The 23,785-nt window shown below is 42.5% G+C and overlaps 1 protein-coding gene across 1 annotated transcript in view; it reads left to right on the top strand.

Moving 5' to 3' along the window:
* Window positions 1-23,785, top strand: part of LOC144721050 (protein PALS2-like) — an 85,407-nt gene that overhangs the window by 28,427 nt on the left and 33,195 nt on the right. The window contains exons 5-6 of the mRNA XM_078598360.1: window positions 3,816-3,959; window positions 22,420-22,528. Coding sequence (XP_078454486.1) covers window positions 3,816-3,959; window positions 22,420-22,528 — 253 coding nt within the window. The remainder of the gene's footprint in view (window positions 1-3,815; window positions 3,960-22,419; window positions 22,529-23,785) is intronic.

Here is a 23,785-nt window from a genome sequence, read left to right as displayed (position 1 = left end):
TTGTTGACCAATTTCTCTGACAAAAACCTGGAGGGACAGACTGAGAGGCTGGTGGCCCATTCCGTGAAGCGATAATGCATCATATTTATGCTGCCATCCATTGTATGTTTGCAGTGGCTCCACACAAGAGAAGGGTTTTTTCCACCAGTACCACGACTGGCCTGAGATGTGCGCTGCCACTTTGTCCACAGTGCCCAGCTCCACGTTAATGTATATATGTTTGCAGCCTCAAATTAGAACAGGTTCATTGTGGAAAACGTTTAATCCAGTGGCGAGATGTTATCTCCCTCACCTGGTATACAGGAGGTCATTGGTTCGATCCCGACTCTGACTATTCCTGTATGTTTGGAGTTTGAATGTTCTCCCTGTGGTCACGTGGATTTTTCTCCGGGTCCTCCACATTTAGAAACATGCGTTGAGAGTATTTTGCTGCTATTCATTTCGACGTGATAAGCCACTTGGTTGAGCTATCATTTGTGGTCGCTTCTGAAAAAGAGCTACATAGCTCATTGGGCCTTACCTGGTAAAATAAAAAAATCTTTTAAAAGTAATCGTAGAATAATGTCTTGCATCTTCAGTTTTACAATCTCATCATCATCAGCCATGGTCGATCATTTGCTCGACAAAGGCCTCAGTCAAGCCACCAACATTTCTGACGACACTGCAAGATAATAATTTACCCAGAACCTACACACAAGCCATGTAATTGCTCAATTTTCTCCGTGGAAGTACTTTGGGATGCGTTACGTTCCTGGGCTGCCATTTTTGACATTATTCTTGACCGTCGGCCATCATCCCGTCCAGCATTTTCTCCCCATGGCCAATCCGACGTGCTAGAAGGCAAGAACGCTTGGAGAAAACCTCTCATGTATAAGTAGACAACATAAAGAATACTGCAGGCAAGTTGGTCGCCTCATTGATATATTGTCATCTGCTGACAAACTTGTCACGTAGCTGCTTGAGTGTTTCAATTACGATAATGTCTCTACCAACCCACAAAACTCACCTCCAAAGGGCTGGGTTGTATGCCTCTGCCACCATGCCTAGCTACAAGGTTAATGGCATAATCTAGCAGTGGGTCACAGAGCTCCCCAAATCCTTGCACACAACTGGGAGTCCGCTGATGCAGGCACAGAACACGGTGTGCTCTTACCTGCAAATGATGCCGCTTTGCATAGAAGTCATCACCTGTTCCTACTATCCTTTTCAACTGCTTCGCCTTTTGTATATATGAATGTATGTTGAACTTCTTTTGCACCCTACATAGCCAACCGTGCTAATCGGAGGTACGGGAAAGGACAACAAACTAAATACAAAAAAGCAGTTCTAAATCCAGTGGCTTCCTAATATCGGAATGAAGAGCATCCCACATGGCAGCAGAAGCGCATCTTAAAGCGCGCGATGCAGTAACCGTCTTCGTTCGATGGCTAGCAAAAGGCCACTACTGCGAGGATGACTGACGTTCGCGTGATGGTTTGTGTTCCTTGACGAGATTATTCACCCTGAAGTGAACGTCCATCTGTTAATGGGGCACATCACCGAGTTCCCGGTCAACTTGATTGCATGGGCGGCAGGAGCTCTCTGAAGCACGCCAACATTCGGTCGGGCGTGACACTGGATGTTCCTGTAATCACATAGTGGCAGTAAGCAGACGTGATGGGACAGCCTGTCCACTGCGATGTTGGCAGGCGGCGGCAAGGAGGGGCCCATCTGCCACAACATTGACGTTCCTTTCAGGGTTGCGTTGGATTTTTTACATTTTCATCCGTCTGAAGGGGGAGGTGAACCGGGCAGTTCGTGAAGAAAAAGCAGCGACTGAAATGCCTCCCATGAATTATAACCTGTTACACGTGGTACTAATGCAATATCTATAGTAATCATAATAATACAGCAGCAATAACATAATATATGAAGCTATACTTGGGAATTTTAAATCATACACACTGTTAAAAATGTAAAGTTTCAGCCCTGCAATTACTTGTTTACACCATTGCTGGTGGAAGGGCCTCCATAAGAGGGAGCTCAATAGAGCCCCTTTGGAAGGTATTTGAGGTTGCTCCTCCAAGTTTGCCAGACGTCTTGGAAGACGTGGGAATAGCCACATTTTTTACCCCACCACGCTCGACATGCCGACCTACCAAATGTCGTGTCCCCATTCAATTTGCTCAGGGGGGGGTTTAAAAAAGAAACTTGGCCATTCATTGAACTGCTGCACCAGAAGTTTGACTCGAACTGGCAACCTCTAGATTACAAATTCAGTGTACTAACCATCTCACCATGGCAGCAATTCCGTACACACATGCATAGTATATAAAGTAATTGATATGGAATTTCATTGCTGGATTAGGGCTGGCTCCCAATTGACATTAGTGTCAGAACAATGTTGGCGTGAGAAAGGGAACACTGACTCTGCGATCACATGTATATGGCAAAAAAAACATAACTTTCTAAATAGATATTCACTATGATTCTAAAAACACTCTCCGTTAGTTCATGTGGAGCAGCACGAGTTTAAGTCAACGTGCTGAAAAATATGCATTACTCCTCAGCAGCATGGCCAGAGATTTGCTTGGGAATTTTATAAGAGGACATTTATTGTATTTAGCACAGCAACGACTTCACAGCTTCTGTTTTGTCTATCACAATCTGGAGAGTGTTGTGTTGGTGAAGCAGATCATGCGAGAATAACCCATTAACTGATTGCTTCGGAATGACCTCATCTCACGTAATTATCACGGACATCAATCAATATGCTTTAAGCACAAATGGATATCTATTGTTTTATTAAGAAAACTAGATCACTCGAGTCTCAGGTTAAATAACGTCATGCAATATGTGTGACTTTGCTCTGACCTTTGACCATGGAGGTAGAGTAGCAGTGAAGCCGTGAAGCCCGTGGTAGAGCAGTATAGCGACCAGATTCACAATTAGAGGTGAGACATTCAAATCCTGATTGGGGATCGACTCAGTCCTTCTCTTCTCTCAGGCCGATAAAATTAGTATCGCTTTGTAGGAAAGTCAACAGTAGTTGTTCTCTGAAGAGACTCGCCCCTCGCCAAAGTAATGTGGAATTTCCACCACTGGCTTATGTATGTGAACAGGAGATGGACGTTGCCCAATGCATCATTGAGCAGGAAGCAACTTTGACTTTGACTCTTGGCTTCATGAATTGCATTTCTAAATAGCTAAAAAGTACATTTTCTATAATGTCATATGTATATTGCATAGATGGATATATGTAAATGGTTGTATTTTCTGGCAGTGTTATCTATTGTAGTATGTATCTCTTTTCGGTTTGTGTTCATTTGTATACATAATCTCCCATCGCATGATCCTGTGCAAGCTGAAAAAGTCACATGCCCTTTGAGGTCTCACCTACTAAAACATAAAGCTTTTATCACATACCAGTGTATTTTATCGCTGAAATAATTGCATGCGTAAATCAACGCAGTTCTGTTGGTCGTTTCATTTTATGATCAATGGGAATACCGATGTGCCGCCAACTTGAATCATTCAGTGGGAGAAGCACTCTTCACATAGTGAATGTGTTTTGCTTAGCCAAAATTGTAATTGTAAGCACAAAAAAAAACCTTAAACACGATGTTACTCTCGCATAGGCATAACACGTGATAAGTTATGCTGCACGCGTTCCCACAGCAGCCCCTTCACTGATTAACCACCCATCTGTGCCTCCCTGTTGAGCGGAAATAACGTCGTGGCTGTGCTTAAATGTTTAATTTGCATTAATAATGCATGTCATTTGCTTGGTGGCGTGGCGGTCCAACATGTTGCGTTAACCCGACCCCTGAATTAAGTGTGTTTGGAAGGTGTTTGTGAAGTGCTACTTCGACTACAACCCGGAGGATGACCAGCTGATCCCGTGCAAGGAGGCAGGCATGCGGTTCAACCGCGGGGACATCCTGCAGATCGTGAGCCAAGAGGACCCAGACTGGTGGCAGGTAAAAGTGCCACTGCGCAGATATTGACGATGGTCACGATGATGTGCTTTACTTACGCAGAAGAAGCCCCGATCAACATGCCGCATTGAGATCAAACCAGTTGGACACTATGGTTAAGTGGGCCCTGTTCACAAATTGAAGGTCGCAGGCTTAAATCTTGATTGGGTGCTGACAAGTAGGGTACCCTTATTGCGCCAGTAACATTTCCAAACTAGACTGGCCCCTGCAATAGGAATGTGGAATTTGCACCACTGGTTCCGTACTCAAGAAGTTTGCGCTGCTCCACACTTATTTGACCGTGGATTTTTTTGTTAGCAAGTATTCCTCATTGAGTCATTTTTGTGTGTTGTCCGGAAATTTAGAGATGGGGTTTCTGTGTTACCATCTCAGAGATCGTGACACCCAACTTGCTTTGTTGTCACTTTGTCAGAAGATGGCAATAGAGCAACTCGTTTTCTGACCTATCTGTCGATATTCGTGTTTGTCTTATCATATACATCGGGCGTCTACAGGTATTGTCATTTCCTCCCAGGTGTAAAAATATTCATTCAGCCGGTCCCCATACATCTCAGTGCCAGACGCTCATGCAAACGAAACTTGAGACTCGATGTGGGTTCCTGGATGAATAGAATGAATATTTGGTGCAACAGGCACACCCTGGATGTTACCAGGCATCCATGGAAATCTGAGAGCAGATGCTCAGAGCTGAACTTTCCATGCTTCACAAACCCTTCCATACTCTAGTGTCTGCCTTGATGCAAATGCCAGCTGTTGGGCTCATAAATGATTAACGGTGAATGTGGGTGGTAGCCGTCGGACATATTCTGCTTTTCTCCTTGCCAAGGAATGGCATTAACTCTTCATCGTTAGACTTAATGTCAAGAAGAAATTCACCTAATATTTCTAGAGTTTTGTAAAAGATACGAATTTCAGAAATACACAATTCAATCCTTATCTCTAAACCGCAATAAGAGTGGTTCTAGAAGTAATACCAGAGGCCAAGCCTGGTTGGAGCCATCCCTGTTAATCAACTCTCGAGACACAAATTGGGTGGTCACATACACATGTGTGTGCATTGAACTGCCAGGAGATGGTGGTGTGGAAAATGGGTTCATTCACCTGTGTGTGCGAACTACGTTGTCGTATCTCTTCGTGCGTGTGTGCGGTGACGAGGCCGAGTGGCTCACTGCAAAGGTTCACGGTTCGAATCCAGCGGTCGCCCTGGTTACCACTGCGGGTGTACTGACCGTAGTGATAATACTACCCGCCGTCTGCGTCGCTCGCAGAGGATGTTAAAGATCGCGTGGCAATAATTCGCAACAAGAGGCCATTTCACTCCCATCGTTCGTTTTTTTGTTCTTGTTGCACTGTTTGTTGTTGTTGTAACTTGCTGATCTGGTCTCTACTGGACATCTGTCAAAAATAACTTAGTAGTTAATCGGATTCCTCCAGATTAAATAAAGATGCTGATTTTTTTTAACGATCCGAAAATTTAAAAAATTACGTCGTAAATTGCTCAATTGGAATATGTATTGCAACAATCGCCCAATTACTGTACTGTGAAACCTTGGCAGGACGCTTCTGAAAAAGAGTGATGAGGATTTCTGAACACCATCGTTGTTTTTCCCACAAAGCCCTGCGTAGCAAGGGAATGGACAGACATCCCAACCTCCTGAAAAAGTATTGAAACTCAGAGAGGTTTTTTCAACATTTTTTTATGGGTTTTCCTGAAAAATGTTGTAGGTAAACCCATGGCAGTGGCATGATAAGTGCATGGTAGACATTAAATGGTCAATATCCGAATCAGCTGCGGTCTCCTCTTGCCCCATTGAAATGTCAAAAGTATTTCTTCGAGGCTCAAAGGAGATCTCGAGTCACTGTGATTGTTGTGAAATTTTCTAAAGAGGGTGCACGAAGCAGCATATGTATTGTACACCGGTTCATGATTCATAAAAGAAGGTTACAACGAGTAATATATGTTTTACCGCGAGAGGAGAAAAAAAAACTCGTGAAACTATTTTCATGAAATCAAAATGTAATGTAAAAACAACAGGGGTCTTATGCATATGATTGATTTAACAAAATATTTCATTGGCAACTTAAGTGCGGTTGATTCCACGCGATAGCGCACACAATTCTGCGACTTAGGGGTCGGCGTAGAGCCAACAACGGAAGAACAAGTTTGTTTTTTCTTGGTTTTTTCGGTAAAGTCACGTAGAAGGGAAGTAATAAAATAATAAAAATAAAACATAATATTTTTATTTTTATTATTTTTTTATTATTATTTTATTGCTTCCCTTCTACGTGACTTTACCGAAAAAACCAAGAAGATGAATCCCTGCAGTCACGAAAGCTTTAAATCAAAAGAAGAACAAGTTTGTGCATAGTTTACAAGCGGATTCACATCACCCATAATTTACCGTAGCCACGGCGCTTTGGGCAGCAGGGTGTGGCTCGCACGCTGCCGCTGCTGCTGCCAGGGTGTGAGGCACATCCTGCTGTCCCCACACCCTGCTTCCCAACGACAGAAGTGTGCACTGCCTGCGTATTGAACTTCATTCGCACCGGACGTAGCCAACCGTGCTAATCGGAGATGTGGGGCAAGGACGATAAACTAAAGACACGCAAAAAAACTAAACACTGCACGCATGTTTTGGATGCAACAACACTGAGCTGAGACATTTCAAGAACCTAACCCAGTGATTCATTCTTTCAGCCCAATAGACAACAGTCCAAACAATGTCTAGCTTTAATATAATAATCTCAGAAATCTAATTGAGATCAAATATAAATATAGATTGTATATTGCACGCAATGACTGGTCTCAGTGCACCAATCCATGTTGCTGTCTGGCCTGAAAAAAGCTTTAAATTCAAGTCCAAAGTATCCTGATCTCAAACCCAATTACAGATCCTCACATGAACCTCTCTTGATGCGGAAACTGTATCAAATGAGTGCCAAACTTTGAAGGCAACATCCCATCTGCTGGCTTTTTGTAAGTGTCATTCTGTGTGATGTGGTTGGTTTTTTTTTCTTTCTTTCTCCATGTGTAAAGTGCCTGGGGAGTGACTCACAATTGCTACATTTTCTCTACACTGAAAAACCAAAGCCTCTTCTATATTCGGTTTCTATATTCGGAAACAATGAGACATGTGCTGTGCACAACGACTGATGGTATTGGAGAGGCCCTCATGCAGTTCGTTTCGAAAGATGTCGAGTTATGGGACAAAGGAAGAAGCGATTGAAAGTACCTTTATTCTGTTTCTGAGGCCAAGGAACGGTTCAAGTACGTGTAAACATATGTCCATGATGTGCTTTTTGATATCAAGTAGTCACCGGATAACAAAGACAAAGATTCCCTGTGTAGCCTTCACAGACTGTTGGGGCAAGTGCTGTTAGCAAGCACCTCGGAAGCCCGGCATGGCACACGAGGGGGTAGGTGGCCAGCACCACGCCCGGCCGCCTTTGTCTCCCCAGTGGCGATGTTTTCACACTGCACCAGGTACTCATTTGAGCTTAGGTCGACCTAGGGGAGGCCAAGGAACGGTTCAAATAATTGTCACTGGTGGTGGCCGTGAGTGGGAATTGAACCCGGGTCACTGTAGCGCAGCGTGATAACCGCTAAACTCCCGCTCCTCAATCACGTATGCCTACTATATCAGTGACACCGACACTATACAGTAATTAACTTCACGTTGTGTAGCATTCGATTAGTTATCAGTCACCCTGCAATTACTTGGGACGTTTCGACACGTGGCGAGTATCACGCCTTGTGTTTTTCATGGTCATACATACACTTATACAGACGTCTTTGACTGGAATAAAATATATATATTTAAAGAGATGAATGAACCACAAAGACCGGTTTGGAAAGGTAGTTTTCACGTGGACTTTTTTTAAAGTTAATACTTGTCCGAATTTAATTCTGGATAATTAAATATGACCTCCTCAATAGCAATGAATGACAATCATTTTCTCTCTGCCGTACATGTCCCTTTGGGGGAGAGGTAACGTTGTGTTTGGTGCACCACACCATGCACCAGGCGACCCGAGTTTGATTCCGAACCACGGTTAACATCAGTGGTGACTGCTATCTGAGCCAATCCTGGGACTCCCTTCATCAGCCCACACTGACCAGCGTGGTGACCAGGTCATATCATCCCCACGATCACCACAGTGTGACCAGGCTTTTATCCAGTAACGCATTGTAGTCAGTCTACGGCCTTTATTACAGAACTGTAAAGAGATTAATGTTTTCCAGCACTATCTCTTCTAATAAGGAAAACTCTGAACCGCCTTTTGACTTTCTGAGTGCCATTCAAAACGAATAGTACCTGGTAAAAACGAACGAACGTTGCTGGGTTGTCTTGTCTGCTTTGTATTTCATTTGGAGTATGTGTTGTGGCTGGTGGTGCAGTGCAAACAAGCACATTGTGTTGCCCTGGCTTGCAATATAGAACCAATTAATGGGAATCCTGGGATGCGATCTCCGCTCTTTGCATTCCTGTCCGTCAGGTCAAAAGTAAGAAATGAGGTCCAATTAAATTTCGATTTAAAGCTTTCGTGACTGCAGGGATTCATCTTCTTGGTTCTTTCGGTAAAGTCACGTAGAAGGGAAGTAATAAAATAATAAAAACAAAACATAATAAAATAATTCTCACGATGTTTCGGCCACAACGCAAGCAGCCGTCCTCAGGTGAAGAATGCCATTATTATGTTTTGTTTTTATTATTTTATTACTTCCCCTCTACGTGACTTTACCGAAAGAACCAAGAAGAAGAGGTCCAATGAAGTCTCTGGGAAACGTTTCCATCGTTCACCAGCTTCACAGCTCCATTCGTCCTTGTAGAACCCTTGCTGCAATCCAAAGCGTCCTCGGTCTTCCCACATTTCTCGTTCGTTGTGCAGTGATACGCATCACCGTGTGTGGTGTCCTTTCTCCTGCTAGCTTTCTTGATGTGTGTGTTCAAATCATCGCAGTCGTCTTTCCAGATTCTTCTGTTGTGGCATTATTTATTTACCTCGCCATTGCCTTACCACTTTTTCTCTTCAGTCTTCAAACTCTCATCATTCCTCCTCACGAACTCATTTACACAATTTTTTAATTGTCAGCTTTATTCTTAGTCTATAATTGTTGATCTGTATCATGGTATTGGCATGATAATTGTCTCATTTACTCTCAGTTTTAGTTTTTTGTCTCATCAAATTGTCTTTGACCTTCTAAATCTTGTCGCGTTTTCTAAAAGCAGCAGCTAGTCTGATTATTTCATGTTATGTAATCTCCACAATGTCCACTCTTTGATACATATTTATATTTCTACGTATTCTAGCTGCTCCTCTCAAATGTTGATCTTTACCTCTTCCTCTTATCTTCCATTATATATATACCAGTGTTTATCTTCATTCCCAATGTTCTGCTTTCCCCATATACCTTATCGATTATTCTCCGTAGGTCCTCATCGAATGGTTGAGTCAATATCATCCGCAAGGTTATTACAGGGTAATCGGTTATTTACCATCATCCCGTTCGGCATGACTTCCCCTGTGTCATCGCCCAATGCTCAAGTCGCCAATGCTTCAAGTGACGAAAATCTAACAAACCTGGCCAACAGCGTGCATCTTCCTTGTCTCACTCCAGCCTGTCTCGAGCTCCTCTCAGATATGAGGGGGGTGGGCGAGGGAGGAGGGGGGGGGGCTGTTGTGTGGGGGCCCCCCATAATGGTGAGTCACCACTGAGGAGAGTGGACTGGGCGTGCCAAAGGGGCATTTTGTGATGCAGGGCTCACCCCTAGCTTCCTCTTAAGCAACGGCCCTGGCCTCAATTGTGGTTGTTTAGTTACTGCAGCTACATACTATTAACATTGCTTCCCTTTGTTAATGCTACCCCCATTCCCCATCCCTTTGATGCTGCTAATCCTGCATAATGTACGGGCATAATATGACTTTGAAACCCCCCGCCCACCTCCTACGCATTTCCAAAAAATATGATAAATACCTCTTGATATGCAAATTATTTTGTCAAGGCGCTCTTCTTCCCCCCTCCAACCCAGCTTAAATATACGCTCCAAGCTTGGTGGTGTTTCATTCTTCACCTGAGGACGGCTGCTTGCGTTGTAGCCAAAACGTCGTGAGAATTATTTTATTATGTTTTATTTTTATTATTTTATTACTTCCCTTCTACGTGACTTTACCGAAAGAACCAAGAAGAAAAATAATTAAGTTGAAAAAAACACGAAGAGGCCCAGGATCGGCGGGACCTGGACCGTTGTTTTTTTTTACGAAATATAGAATTGTTACGCGAGACGAGTGTTTGTAGAAAATGTCAGCTCGTTGAGCTTCGCGGATATTAAGCGTCAAAGTTGTGAAAGAATATAAACAGACAACAGGGAAAGTTCAATAAAAGGTGTGTAAATACCCCAGAACCATTCTGTCACCTTCTTCTGTCTTCTCACAGCATTCGTAGATCTGCTATAAGTGTTTATCTATCTGCTTGATCGGTTGCTTGGAGATGCCATGCATTTTCAAACCCCCGTCATGTTCATTTCCGAACATTATTGTTGCAGGTTCGGTTGGGCCCAGTGTACTTCTCTGACATCAGTTTGATCCCAACACAGCTCATCAGTTCTACTGTATCCTGGTCGCAAACCCGACCTGTTCCTCACGTCCGCGAACCACTTCATTCCCCTCTGCAATGTTTTGTGGGAATGCTATTTCAGGGGCACTCATTGAACATATTCCTCTGAAATTCTTGCAGATGTTTTCGTCTCTTTGCTTGCACATCATGTTGGTGCTATTATCGTTTTCCCCCATTTGCTGAGCGTGCTTGCTTTCTAAATCGTATTCGATAGCTTGTGCATTGCTACTACATTGTGTCTCTTGCCTGCCCGCAATGGTAATGTTGTCATTTCCTGGTGCCCGTTTCATTTCCAAACTTTATATTGAGATCTGTACTACTTCTAATAACGCCAGCATCTGCCGTCCTTCGTGAGTGCTGGTAAGCTCCTCCAGGGTTCCGTTTCATTCACTGGGTTCTACACAATCTACGGCTCTTCCCAAACAATATAGCCACAGCCAGTGCCGGATTAAGCTCGTGTGGGGCCTGTAGCATACATTATAAAGGGGCCCTAAATAAGCAAATGAAACACATAAATATTAAAACACAAATGTTTAACTTGCATAGTAAAGTTATTGTATTTTTTTATTTGCTATGCAGACAGATAATACGGCAAATCGCTAACCTTAAACACCCAGTCGTTCATAAAAGTTGAAGGCAGTATAGTACTATAATAATAGAGCAAGTGCAGAATCACTGAACCTGAATTGATAGCTTCAAAGCATTTAGCGCGGGGCCCTTGAAAGTGTGGGGCCCGCAGCTACTACATACGTAGCTACTTTTGCTACTAGGCTAATCCGTCACTGGCTACTGCTCATTCTTTGTTCGACTGCTTTCCCTATTCTCGTTGTTTACCGCACAGCCATCTTAAACTCAAGTGTGCCTCTCAGCTCTCCGAGCGAGCAGGTGTTTAATTAAGGGCTATCATGCTCGCGACGGTAAGTGTGATAATCATCTGCGTGTGGTAATGTCTGCCGCTGAGTGGAAAAACCACGTATCTCGAAAAGCTTTTGAACTTATTTACTCGGTGCCTTGTCCAGACTTGGCAAGTGATCCCAAAATAGAACATTGCAAATCTGATTAAGCACATTTCACCTTTATTGCATGCACATGCAATAAAAGAGAGTTGGTGTAATCTATTTTCCCCCAAGTTTGTTCTTGGGCATAACATAATTATTGTGTGGCTCGCCAAAAGCAATGCAATTTGCTATACGAATGGAAAGTCCACCATACATTATTCTTCATTCACGCCTAGATCTACACTCCAATGCATCTCTCTGAGTTATAAATAAGTGTGTGTGTGTATGTACAGATACGCTCATACACACACTTCCATTATTGACTGAGGTTACTTGTAAGTTATACAGTATCACCAGTCTGGTTTGGTGGCTCAATTGATAGAGCGCTTCACTCGCGATCAGAAGCTGAGTTCTAATTATGCCAATCATCCTTAATCTCTCAATAATACAAGTGAAAGCTCGTGGGACATCGACATTTGTCATCCTTTGGAGAAACTGATCTCCCCTGTGAGAGTGTGCCATGTTCGCTGTTGGCTTAAGGGCCCATGTTGGATACGAGCATCCACGCCACTTCCTGGAATGAGTGAGGAGACACTTTGTTTTTTTGACATTCACGAGTAAAGCAAGCACGAGCGCTACCTGGAATCCAGTGCACTGTGATCATAAGTGTGATATACGCTGGCATTAGTCACACGTATTAGAGACATTCATAATGTTCTGAGATATGAGACACTGCAAGTGATCATAGAATATCAATTTAAAATGTTAAGAATATTATACCTTCTAGATTTCACTTGAGACACTGCAAGTGATCATAGAATATCAATTTAAAATGTTAAGAATATTATACCTTCTAGATTTCACTTGATACAGATATCGTGCTGTGACGGTTCCACCTGAAGACGGAAGCTTGTGTTGCCTCCGAAACGTCGTGATTTTATTTTTATTTTACTTTAATTAATTTAAATTTTTTACCTACGTGACTTTACCGAAAAAACCTAAGAATATGAATATTATACCTATTTATTATATTTATTTATTATTACTATTGTTTACCCATGAAAACCTCACTAAGTCTCATTTGACTATTTTGTGGGAGGGTCCTACCTAGATTTTTGCAGTAAGGAGGCAATGATTGTGATTATTCCCAGTGTTATATCAGTGTACAATTTAACATGGTGTGGCTTCCATTCAAAATTCCCCAGAATTGCATTGATGGATTACTTTTGTGATGGATTCTAGAGTTTCTCTCGGGAATTCTACAACGGAATATTTGTGCAAGAGGTTGGGATTCTATTGCTATTCTATCAGGAACCTAGCTTAGCTAAGCTTTTGCCTATCTTACCCAAGCATAGCTAATTCCACCTGGTTAGAATTGTGACCGAGGTCTATTCCAGGTAGCCAGAATCTCCATTGAAATGCATTGCCGATGCCTAGTTTGTGGAAATTGATCTTACTCCACAATGAGTCTTGTCATGCCATTCAGGCAAACAGCTGAGGGCCCATCTTCTTGGTTCTTTCGGTAAAGTCACGTAGAATGGAAATAATAAAATAATAAAAATAAAACATTATTAAATAATTCTCACGACGTTTCGGCCACAACGCAAGCAGCCGAGACGTCGTGAGAATTATTTTATTATGTTTTATTTGTATTATTTTATTATTTCCACTCTACGTGACGTTACCGAAAGAACCGAGAAGATGAATCCCTGCAGTCACGAAAGCTTTAAATCGAAAAGCTGAGGGCCCGTGAGGAATTTGAGGCAGTATCAGAATCAGAAGTTAATTTCCCACAGAGTAAATCCCATTGAGCCAAGAGGCTCTATTTCAAGGGTGGCTCGGCGGGCAGACAACACCAGCCCACCGGTATCGACCAGAATCGCCAATAACATGTCTGGCATTGGCCTTGGCCACACGTTTGCACGTTTCAATGGTGAATTTACTCGACGTGTCACAGGCCCCAAGGGACCCCCATTCTTGCCTGAATGCCATGCCGCATGCAGTCAGGCCCCTTCACGAATCCACCGATCCAAGATCCCTAAAGGAATTATGTTTGATTCTAGGAATGAAATAGTGATTCCAGGTTAGATATTGTGAGATTCTCCAAGCTCCTATGGATAGCTTTGCAATTTGGGAACTCACTAAAAGGTACAAGGCTCTGCTCATAAAAAAAATGCGAGTACATATCTTTTTTTATATCTCATGCAGCCAAAGAAATACCTTCTTTATATTATTGGTCCAATAGCTGCCTGTGATTTATTCCAACTTCAGAAATCATATTTGTACTTCATGCCTAGTGAAACACAACGCAGTTATGTGCCTCAGAGAGCTGATATTCCTTTTTACGCAGGGAGATAACACTCTTTCAAGGGCATTGCATGTGTCTCATAAACAGGGCTTAATATCATCTCATTGCCTTTTATTTGAGCTTGAGAATGTGTGCGTGTGCATGTATACATATGTAAAGTTACTTTACCGAGGGATTTTAAAGAGAAATTGTCTTTCACAGTTCGATAACCTTGGCAAAATGTATCTTGATAAACAGCAGTTCATCATAATATTGCTACAGGGAGGGATGAACAAAACAGCAAAATAAATAATTAAATTGTGTGCATCGCGCTCAGCTGCACTTGTGCATATGAATGCATTTTAATGACGGTTTGCTTTGCATTGTCAACACTTTAGAACTACATTCACAAATTATCTATCCCCCATTGCCTTGAGCATACAAATGAGGCACACGCATTTACTGAAGGGAACCTCTTTTAAGGATAAATGTTGTATAGCTAGGTTAGCCATCAGACTGGGCAGCATGTGGTTAGAGTGCACACCTCTCATTTGGAAGGTCATGAGCTCAAATCTAAATGTCGGGTTACATAAAAAGTACCGCTTTCTAGAAAGTCAATTCCTTTGGAGAGAATGGCCTCCATGATGAGAATGGGGAATGTGTAGCATTAGTTCAGTGCCACCAACCACTGCCCAATTGAACGGGGAGATGCTTTCACTCAGAGTTTGGTTTAGGAATACAATTTAAACATGTTGTCTTTGAAATGCCTTCTTATAAATCAGTGAATATAGTATACCTTGTGGAAGTTGAGGGGCTTTGTGGCAGATATCGAGGTTTTTTACTGAAATGGGACTAATTTGAATCACACTGAACCTAAGGAATGGGAATCTCATTCAAATCATTCGTGAAAAAAATGTACGCGAGATGAAGCTCTAAATGTAATGTGCGCGCCTCTGTATATTAGTAAACATTTAAATACACTCACACTGATTTATGTAATGTACCGATCCAATTCATACCATGCATTGCTTGTACAATACATGAAAATTAATTTTGATGAGTGACTGGCCCAGAAAAGCAAGAGGCGGTAAATGACGCAGCTCATCAACTGACGCTAAAGCTGTGGCAATTTAGCGCCGCCGTACAAAAAAAAACTTACATTAGAAATACAATGACACATACCCCCGCAAAAAAAACACGCTTTTTGCTGAACAATGCACACGTGCGTTTATAAATCACAATTATGAACAAAGCAAATGTCATGTACATATATTGCAGAGATTTACTTTGGCTAATAAAAACACCCAATTCCCCACTGATTCTATAAGCCATGTGGGCTTATTAAATCTTTAGAATGCACTGATTTTTTTTCTAAACCACCCACACATCACCACCGGTTGCGATTGTCATATATATTTCCTACATTTAGGCCGGCTTTGGCCATTTATAGCCATACATTTGAGTCAAATCTCTGAAAAGAACAGCGAAAGCACATCAGTCAAGTAAAAGTGCCACTCTGCTCCAACGAACAATGTGGACATTGTTATCTCCATTTGTAGCCCTGAACCAGTGGTGAAAATTACAGACGGTCATGGCAGCGGTAAGTCACTTCATGGGATGCCCACCACTAACTTTCCATGAAGTGGCACTGAATGTATTTGGCCTGGTGAAATAATGGGCTGAGGTAGTCTCCACCCTTTCACGATTGTAACTCACAGATGCCAATTTGCGAAGTCAAATTCTCCAACCACAATCCCTCTCAGTCAGAAGTGCACTGCTGCCAGGTTTCACAGTGAATCCCTCTTTGCTGCCGATCAAACTCTGAATTAATTTCAGGCCACTCAGAAGCAAGACCATCTGCAGGAGATTCGTGTCTCTCGTTGAGTGTAATTCTCAAGTCGTCACCCTGCACCCACTGGTGTCACATAATCACCATTTTAACATCAACAAGTGCATTTTATCATTATAATGGTTCAGTGTTTGATGATTAATTATCACCGTGTAAAAAATAGTTTTTTTGTTCCTCGGTAGTAAGTGTTATTTCCTAATTGCTTATGTGTCAAAAGTAGAGAAAATGGCTATTATTCCCCACAAACTTTGCTTTTGTGACCAGGAAAGTATTATTTTGAAATGTACCTATTTTCCAGAATATTCCAGATAGATTCAGTACTGAGTAAACTTGGAGTAACTTCTAGAACATTCGAAGACTATCCAGTAATATAAATAGCAGTATAAATACAGGGGCCTTAAGCCCACCAGTTCAGTTAAGTTCCAGCTACGTAAGTGTATACATATCTGCATTTTTCTGAGATGGTATCAAGAGGCTGCAAGCATCCGGCAGATGCATTTTTCTACGTCTGCAGCCAATTTATCAAGACGAGCGAAAAAGTACTCTGTGGAAGCATCTGCTAAGATGTGTGAGGCCAACAAGGCATATTTCGGCATACCTGTCGGGAATCAAGAAAAACCCCTGGGCACCTCATTTCACCTGCGAGCAATGCAGAAAAACTCTGGAAGGTAATATGGACAATTGTTGCTCAGAATTTTACGTCATAAAATTTGTTTAAAATGTTAAAATTGTAAAAGTTTTACATTTTTTAATGTTTTACAATTTTCAATGTTATTGAAAAAATATATAATATTCTTTGGGTCTTTCGGTAAAGCCACGTAGATAGAAAAAATAATAAAAATAATAACAATATCACGACGTTTTGATCGCAAAACAAGCAATCGTCATCAGGTGAAAAAAGAGGGGGAAAGCTGCTGAGGCAGGCTGTTTATAAAGGTTTAGAGATGGGCGGGGCAGCTAATGTTAATGTAGGAGAGGCAGTAGGTCTACCCCAATCAATGAACTGTTTACAAAGGTTTAGAGATGCTTGTAAATGTAAGCTCAGAGAGAGCTAGGAAAGGGCCATCGCCACCTGATGACGATTGCTTGTGTTGCGATCGAAACGTCGTGATATTGTTATTATGTTTATTATTTTTTCTTCTATCTATGTGGCTTTACCGAAAGACTCAAAGAATTTGAATTCATGCAGTCACGAAAGCTTTAAGTCAAAATATATCATATATGAAAGATATTGCAAGAATCTCTTACACATTAGTCATGGGTGAAATAAATGTATTTTGTAGGATGGTACAGAGGGGAAAAGAGAGCCATGAAGTTCATTATCCCAAGAATTTGGCGGGAACCTACTGACCCCTCAAGCAACTGCTACTCCTGCATGGTGGACCCTTCCAAACGTCGGACTGGCAAGAATGCACCTGCTATCACGTATCCAGACCTTCGTTCATCCATCGCCCGGTGCCACAATGCCATGAGCTCCCCGTACCCACTCCCCCGGAGAGAGAGCAGCCGTCTTTAGAAGAGAGCAGCAAGTCAGAGAGCGAGCAAGACGTAGATCCAGATGATAATTTCAGAGGTGGAGCTGAGGAGAGAAACCCATACTATCCCAACCAAAAAGACCTCAACGACTTGATCAGAGATCTTGGTCTCACCAAGTCTAATGCCGAGCTTTTGACGTCTAGGCTCAAGCAGTCAAGTGGGAGCCACTGGTGGACTCCCGGAAGGTGCTGATGCCACCACTGCACATCAAATTGGGCCTTTTGAAACAATTTGTCAGAGCTGTATTTACGGAGTCGGCAGCCTTCAAGTACCTTCAAGACTTCTTCCCTAAGCTGTCTGAGGCAAAGGTCAAAGCCGGTGTCTTCGTTAGATCACAGATAAAGAAGAATCTGGAGTGCAATGAATTCCCCAAGAAGCTCACTAGTAAGGAGAAAGCGGCTTGGAACGGCTTTGTCGCAGTGGTTCGTGGTTTCCTGGGCAATCACAAGGTCGAAAACTATGTGGAGCTGTTTGAGACTCTGGTGAAGAACTATGGCACAATGGGCTGTAGGATGTCCCTCAAAGTCCATATCCTTGATGCTCATCTTGATAAATTCAAGGAGAACATGGGAGCGTACTCGGAGGAGCCTGGCCAGCGCTTCCACCAGCATATACTGGACTTTGAACGCCGCTACCAAGGACAGTTTCACGAGAATATGATGGGAGACTTCATTTCGGGGCTGATTTGTGAAAGTGATTTACAGTATAATCGTAAATCTCGAAAAACGACTCATTTCTAAAAAAATTGTAGTCATTTTTGTATTACCTTAGTATAAATACATGTTAATTTTTATTAATATCTTTTTTTTCTGACTTTATGTGAACGAAAAGACACGAATTCGCCTGTTTTCCCATTGAGTCACAAAAAGCAAAGTTTGTGGGGAATAATAGGCATTTTTTAAATACTTTTTAGGCATAAGCAATTACGAAATAACACTTACTACCAAATTGTGTTACATAGTGTTATCATCACATTCCCATGATAGTTGAAAACGATACAATTATAAGATGGGTCCGTTGATTGTTTTTTTTTACTTGTAATTAACAGGAAAAAACCACGTTGGCATTTTAAATTAGTTTCACGATGTTGGTTGTGTTTATACAATGCTAATTAGAAGTAAAGATGGGGGTTTTTACTGTCACTCAGAGAAAATGAATAGAATAGCTCTACGCTTCAGCCACCTGAAGTATCTCAGGGTGTCTTCTTTGCACCTGCATTATGTTCCAACTGTTGATACTATAAAACCAAACTTCATGACATTGGTCACATATTACCCTCACCATGCCTGTGACATACATACATAGATACTGTATGTACGTACAAAGATGTATCGACCTGGGCAGTAAACCTGCATTGAGTATGTAAAGGTTGGAACTGTGCAGGGTAATTAGCAGAGGCCAAGGGTGTTTGTTGGTTCTGATCCTCAGAATCAATCTCTTCTCTGTCTATTCGCAAGAGATTGAATCGATAAAACGGGACAACAGAGCCACGTGTGGTCATGTCACGGAGGCTGTCCCACAGGTGCAACATGTTCAGTGGCTGATTTAGTGAGACTGGAGATGGTGACATCTATCAGGTGCTCCCGCAAACTGCCCGCAAGCTTTCTCTGGGTTTCATCAATGTACACGCAAGAGTCGCAGTCGCACACATCGCTCGTGACGCAAGCGAACTTGCGTCTCGCATGTAAATGTCCCCTTGATATCTGCACAAAGGTGGGACCGATGACACGTGCGCGAGTTTGCTTGGCATTCACGGTAAACGTCAACCATGCGCCAAAAGCTGTTTGAGCATTCCGCGTTGTTCAGAGTGATGTTCGACATTCTGCCGAGAGCTTTGATATTCAGTCCCTGAAGAATCTCCTGGTACGTGGAGTGAATTGTCGGACATCATTCCAAACAACTCGTGCTGTGACCCAAAAGGCACTTTGGGGAGATAGACGGCACAACCGCAAACATCGACGCAGTCGTGTTTAAGAGCCGTACATTTTCCTGCGCTGCCTATGCTAAAACTAAGATGTGCTTATTTGGTATTCTTAAGATTTAGTGGAATTGCTCGGGAGTGATGAAGAAAAACAAAGGGTCAATGATTGGAAGAAATGTCCACAGTTGACACGAGCATCTGCCTTGTTGCTGGAGTCTCAGGGGGCCCTCGACATCATCACGGGGGGAAGGAAGCCTAAAAAAACCAAGCAGAAATTAGGCTGCTGAAATCATGCAGTGGTGTCAGGAAGTATCAATTCGGTGACAGGGCAGCCTCATGGCTCATTGTCAGTTGTCAAGACAGATATGATTCCCATGGTCACAGTTGCCTATGCCTAGACAACTGAAGACGGCACTTCAGCCTCATCATAAATCCAGCTACAGGCACGTCTCACACAGTAAAAGTCATTCGCAACCAATAAGTTGTGGCAATTCCACATTTTAATTGCCAGACTTGACTCTCTGATGATATTTCCCTCGGTTTTACATTATGCATTGCCATGGGGAGTTCGGAAGTAAATTCAATAACGGAGTCAATAACTCAATAATAACTTCAAACGTAGCGTTCCTCTGCGGAATTGGCAATCGTCTCTACGGTTGTATTTGTACCCCGTAAATTGCATGTGCGTGTGGAGTGTTGTTGTGTTTTTATTTTATTTTGTGGCAGATGGCATTTGTGAATTTAGAATGGACATGCCTGTCACGTGGGATTACTACCTGTCACCTCCATGCATTTGCCCAGACAGCCCGGAAATGTTCATGAATGTATCTGGGTGGCAGGGCAACCCAAAAAAGCGAGACAGCCGTTGCATCTAAATCTGTGTGAAATGCAATTTAGATGGCGGCTTAAGGGTATACGAAGGAGGGTGAAACTTTTCTCGTATTTTTTTTCTGGGATGGTGACACGCAACCTGGAATACCACGCTATGGATGAGGGGTTGGTGAACCACTCAGAGATTGGCACGTGTGGTCATGCCTCCTTCAAGGGCCACAGATTAGCCTGTATAAAATTATACAGGAAGCAGGTTGCTGACCTAACTCTGGATATGTGAACAATATTCCCCTGATATGTGTGAGTTCCTTCCTAGTTTTGTTTACGTTGGAAAATAAAATTCAATTATGCATTTCAAATTTATCCAAAGCAGTACATGCCTGAAAAAGTCACGAGATTTAGTAAGGCTTTGGCTAGATAAATCACTGTTATTAACCTATTATTCCTTCTCATAGATTTTTATGTGAGCAACAATTTTATCCCACATTTACGATGTATGAAAAATATGAATTTGGAGAAAACTGCTACTTAGCTACTTACTTCATTTGCATTACTTATTTAGTGTGGATCATTGAGGCAGTACAAAAACATCCGACTTAAAGCCACAATGAGGGAGGTGCCCTTCAAACAGCAGCAGCTACAACTGATGCAATGAACAGCTATTCATAATAATCATCGCAACGAGTCTGGACATCAATCAAGCAAATGTCATCTTCGAAATGTGAGGCAATGCGGAGAATGATGGGTGAGACAGAGTTGAAACATTGAAATTACCCTGAATCATTTCCTTAATTTCCTTAGATCTCTCTTGAAAGGGACATGTCTTAGTTGGCTATCGGCTACTTAGAAATATCATTTTTACTTTTTAGCCAGCTGATAGCCTTTTAAGAATCATCCAATATTTTAAAAAACGTGTGTCCTTGCTCATTTCAATCAAGAGAGGATAATGTACTTTTTGATTTCTAACAGTTTTTGTGGAGCCACAATATCTAAGTGATTCCACTGTAGAGATACGAACGCCTGCCACACATCAGTGGAACTTACACCACTGGCTTAGGACCATGGATGCTGAGATATGGCGATCCTACGATATATCGCACCATACAATGTCCACAATAACTGTATCATCCGTTTTGCAAAAATTAATTGTAGCATGATTATCGTTCCTCGAATAATTATTTGAAAACATTATTTCAAAAATATGTTTTAAACGACAAACACCAACCCGTTATCTAGAATAATTGATGGCATAGCAGTAATATCATGCATTCGTTTGTGTAGTTCATATGTTTATTGTGTGATTGAAAATGTGTGTGTTATGAGTGCGGCCGACTGTAACGTTCAAGTGACTAAAATACCAATGGCAGGTTTATGTTGATTGAATTCCAGTTAAATAACTTTTCAGCAAGCTTTATTCTTAGCGCATGTACAGCAAGGGCACAAAAAAGAACAATAAAATTGCGAACTCCGATTGTACGTTACAGGAAACTGTTTTTATGATAATTATCGTATGTACAAATGTACATTGTATCGTATCATGAAAAAATTAACCCGTAAAAACAAAGTTTTTCACTATAAATCCTTTGTATGTGTGGCATTGGTTTTATTTTATTATTCATTTCTGTTTTTCTTGAGTAAGAGTTTCATTTTTATCACATTGGTATTTTAAATTAAATATGAAATTTTTTTTTTCCTAAAAAGGGGAAAATTTTGGAAAAAAATTTTCACGAAAATAAATTGTCACGCACAACGAGTCTGTGTGAAAAATGTCAGCTCGATTGGATCACGGGAAGTGGGTTAAAAAACGACCGAAAGATTTGCACGGTCGTAAGCGCGCAAGCAAGCAAGCAAGTGAACTTAATATAAAGGATTTAATAAAGGCTTTAAAAATACATCGCAACAACCCCATTTAAACTGAGGTCAGCACTTAGGACATTAACACTGCTCTGTGTTTGAGCAGAAAGACATTTACATTCTTTAAATTGTTTCTTATATATATCGGATATAGGCTATATTGCCCATAGCCTACTTAAGTAATTATTGTTATTCTGTGAATCCTTGCAGAACAGATGACGCTAGCTAGTTGAATGAGCAACCTATTAGCACGGTTGGCTAGGTACGGTGCGAAAGAAGTTCAACACACATTTCTACATCGAATACAAAGCGCTGCATTTTGAGATGAGCAGGATCTTCCTTATTTCAGACGTACATCTTGAGACAAATCGGGCTGCATGGGTGAATGGACGGACGGACAGACGGATGGATGATGATGATGATGTGATGGTGTTGAAGCGCGGATGTCAGCAAGCTGGCGCGTTGCCCGACAGCCCCGTGCGCGTTGTCAGCAGCAAGCGGGGCAAGCTTGCTTGTGATTCTGACGAGTGGTCTGCTTTGTGCGAGGCAGGCGCTGAAGGTGAAGGATGGAGGCAGTGCCGGGCTCATTCCCAGCCAAACGCTGGAGGAGAAGAGGAAAGCTTACGTGAGGCACGAGTGGGACTACACGGGCGTATCTGGTGAGCATCCGCACCGACAATTATCGCGGTTGGCTACGCACGGTGTGAATGAAGTTCAACATACAGGCACTCCTCTACTTACGAACATTCGAATTTCGAACTTTCAGAGATACGAACAAACCTGCCCGTATGTCCAGTTGTCTGTCCGGGCCGAGAGTCGTAAGTTCGACCGCCACGCACTAGATGACGGTGGTGGAATCTACATCTGCGGAACGTGAAGAACCAGTGGCATCTACATCTACAGGAGATTATACAACTTTTAAAGCCATTCCCTGTATTTAGTGTACATGCCGTACAACATGTTTGTAATAGACAGGCGTAACGTTGGACTTACGAACAAATCGACTTACGAACAGACCTCTGGAACATAAATCGTTCGTATGTAGAATCCCTGTACACACATACAGGCGACAGAAGGCACATTGCATTTTAATGATATTATCACGTGTCAATTTTGTGAGGGCAATGTTTTATAATAAACTTTGTTTTGTTTTGTTGTATTATTTTAACAAATTATGTTTAAGGTCCTCACTTTCACGTGAATTGACGTTCATATTTCCATTGCGCGAGTGTTTTTTTTTTCAAACTGACAAAAAATATTCTGTCCAGGTTATTAATCCTTCAAAAGTCGAGAGAAGCGAGCTTGGTAACGCCACAACACCACCGTTACACAGTCACAGTCACACACAGCACCACCACCGTCACAGTCACACACAGCACCACCACCGTCACAGTCAGCACCACCACCGTCACACAGCCACACACAGCACCACCATCGTCACAGTCAAAGATCCCCCGTATAGCCTTAACAGACTGTAGGGGCAAGTGCTGTTAGCGAGCACCTATAAAGGCCGGAACGGTACACGAGGGGGTGAGTGGCCAGCACCACGCCCGACCGCCTTTGTCTCCCCAGTGGTGATGTTTACTCACCGGACCAGGTACTCATTTCAGGCTGAGTCGACCTAGGGGAGGCCCAGGACCGGTTCAGATAATCGTCACTGGTGTTGGCCGTGAGCGGGAATCGAACCCGGATCGCCAGGTTCAGTGCGCAGCATACTAACCGCTACACTACCGTCACAGTCACATACACACACAGACAACAACAACAACAACCGCCATTCGCCACTAAGTGGCGGTGACGTCACCACGACGCTTGTGCCAGGCCATGTGCACCCTGAGGCCACGTGAAGTGTCGAACGCCCGCTGGCAGGAGGTCACGGGGCAGACCCAGGTGCCACGGGTCGACTGACCGAGATG

This window comes from Lampetra planeri, chromosome 10 (genome assembly GCF_965212315.1).
Source record: "Lampetra planeri chromosome 10, kcLamPlan1.2.h2, whole genome shotgun sequence".
Lineage (NCBI taxonomy): Eukaryota > Metazoa > Chordata > Hyperoartia > Petromyzontiformes > Petromyzontidae > Lampetra > Lampetra planeri.
The sequence above is the reverse complement of the archived record's forward strand: the minus strand, read 5'-3'. Positions and strand labels throughout refer to the sequence as shown.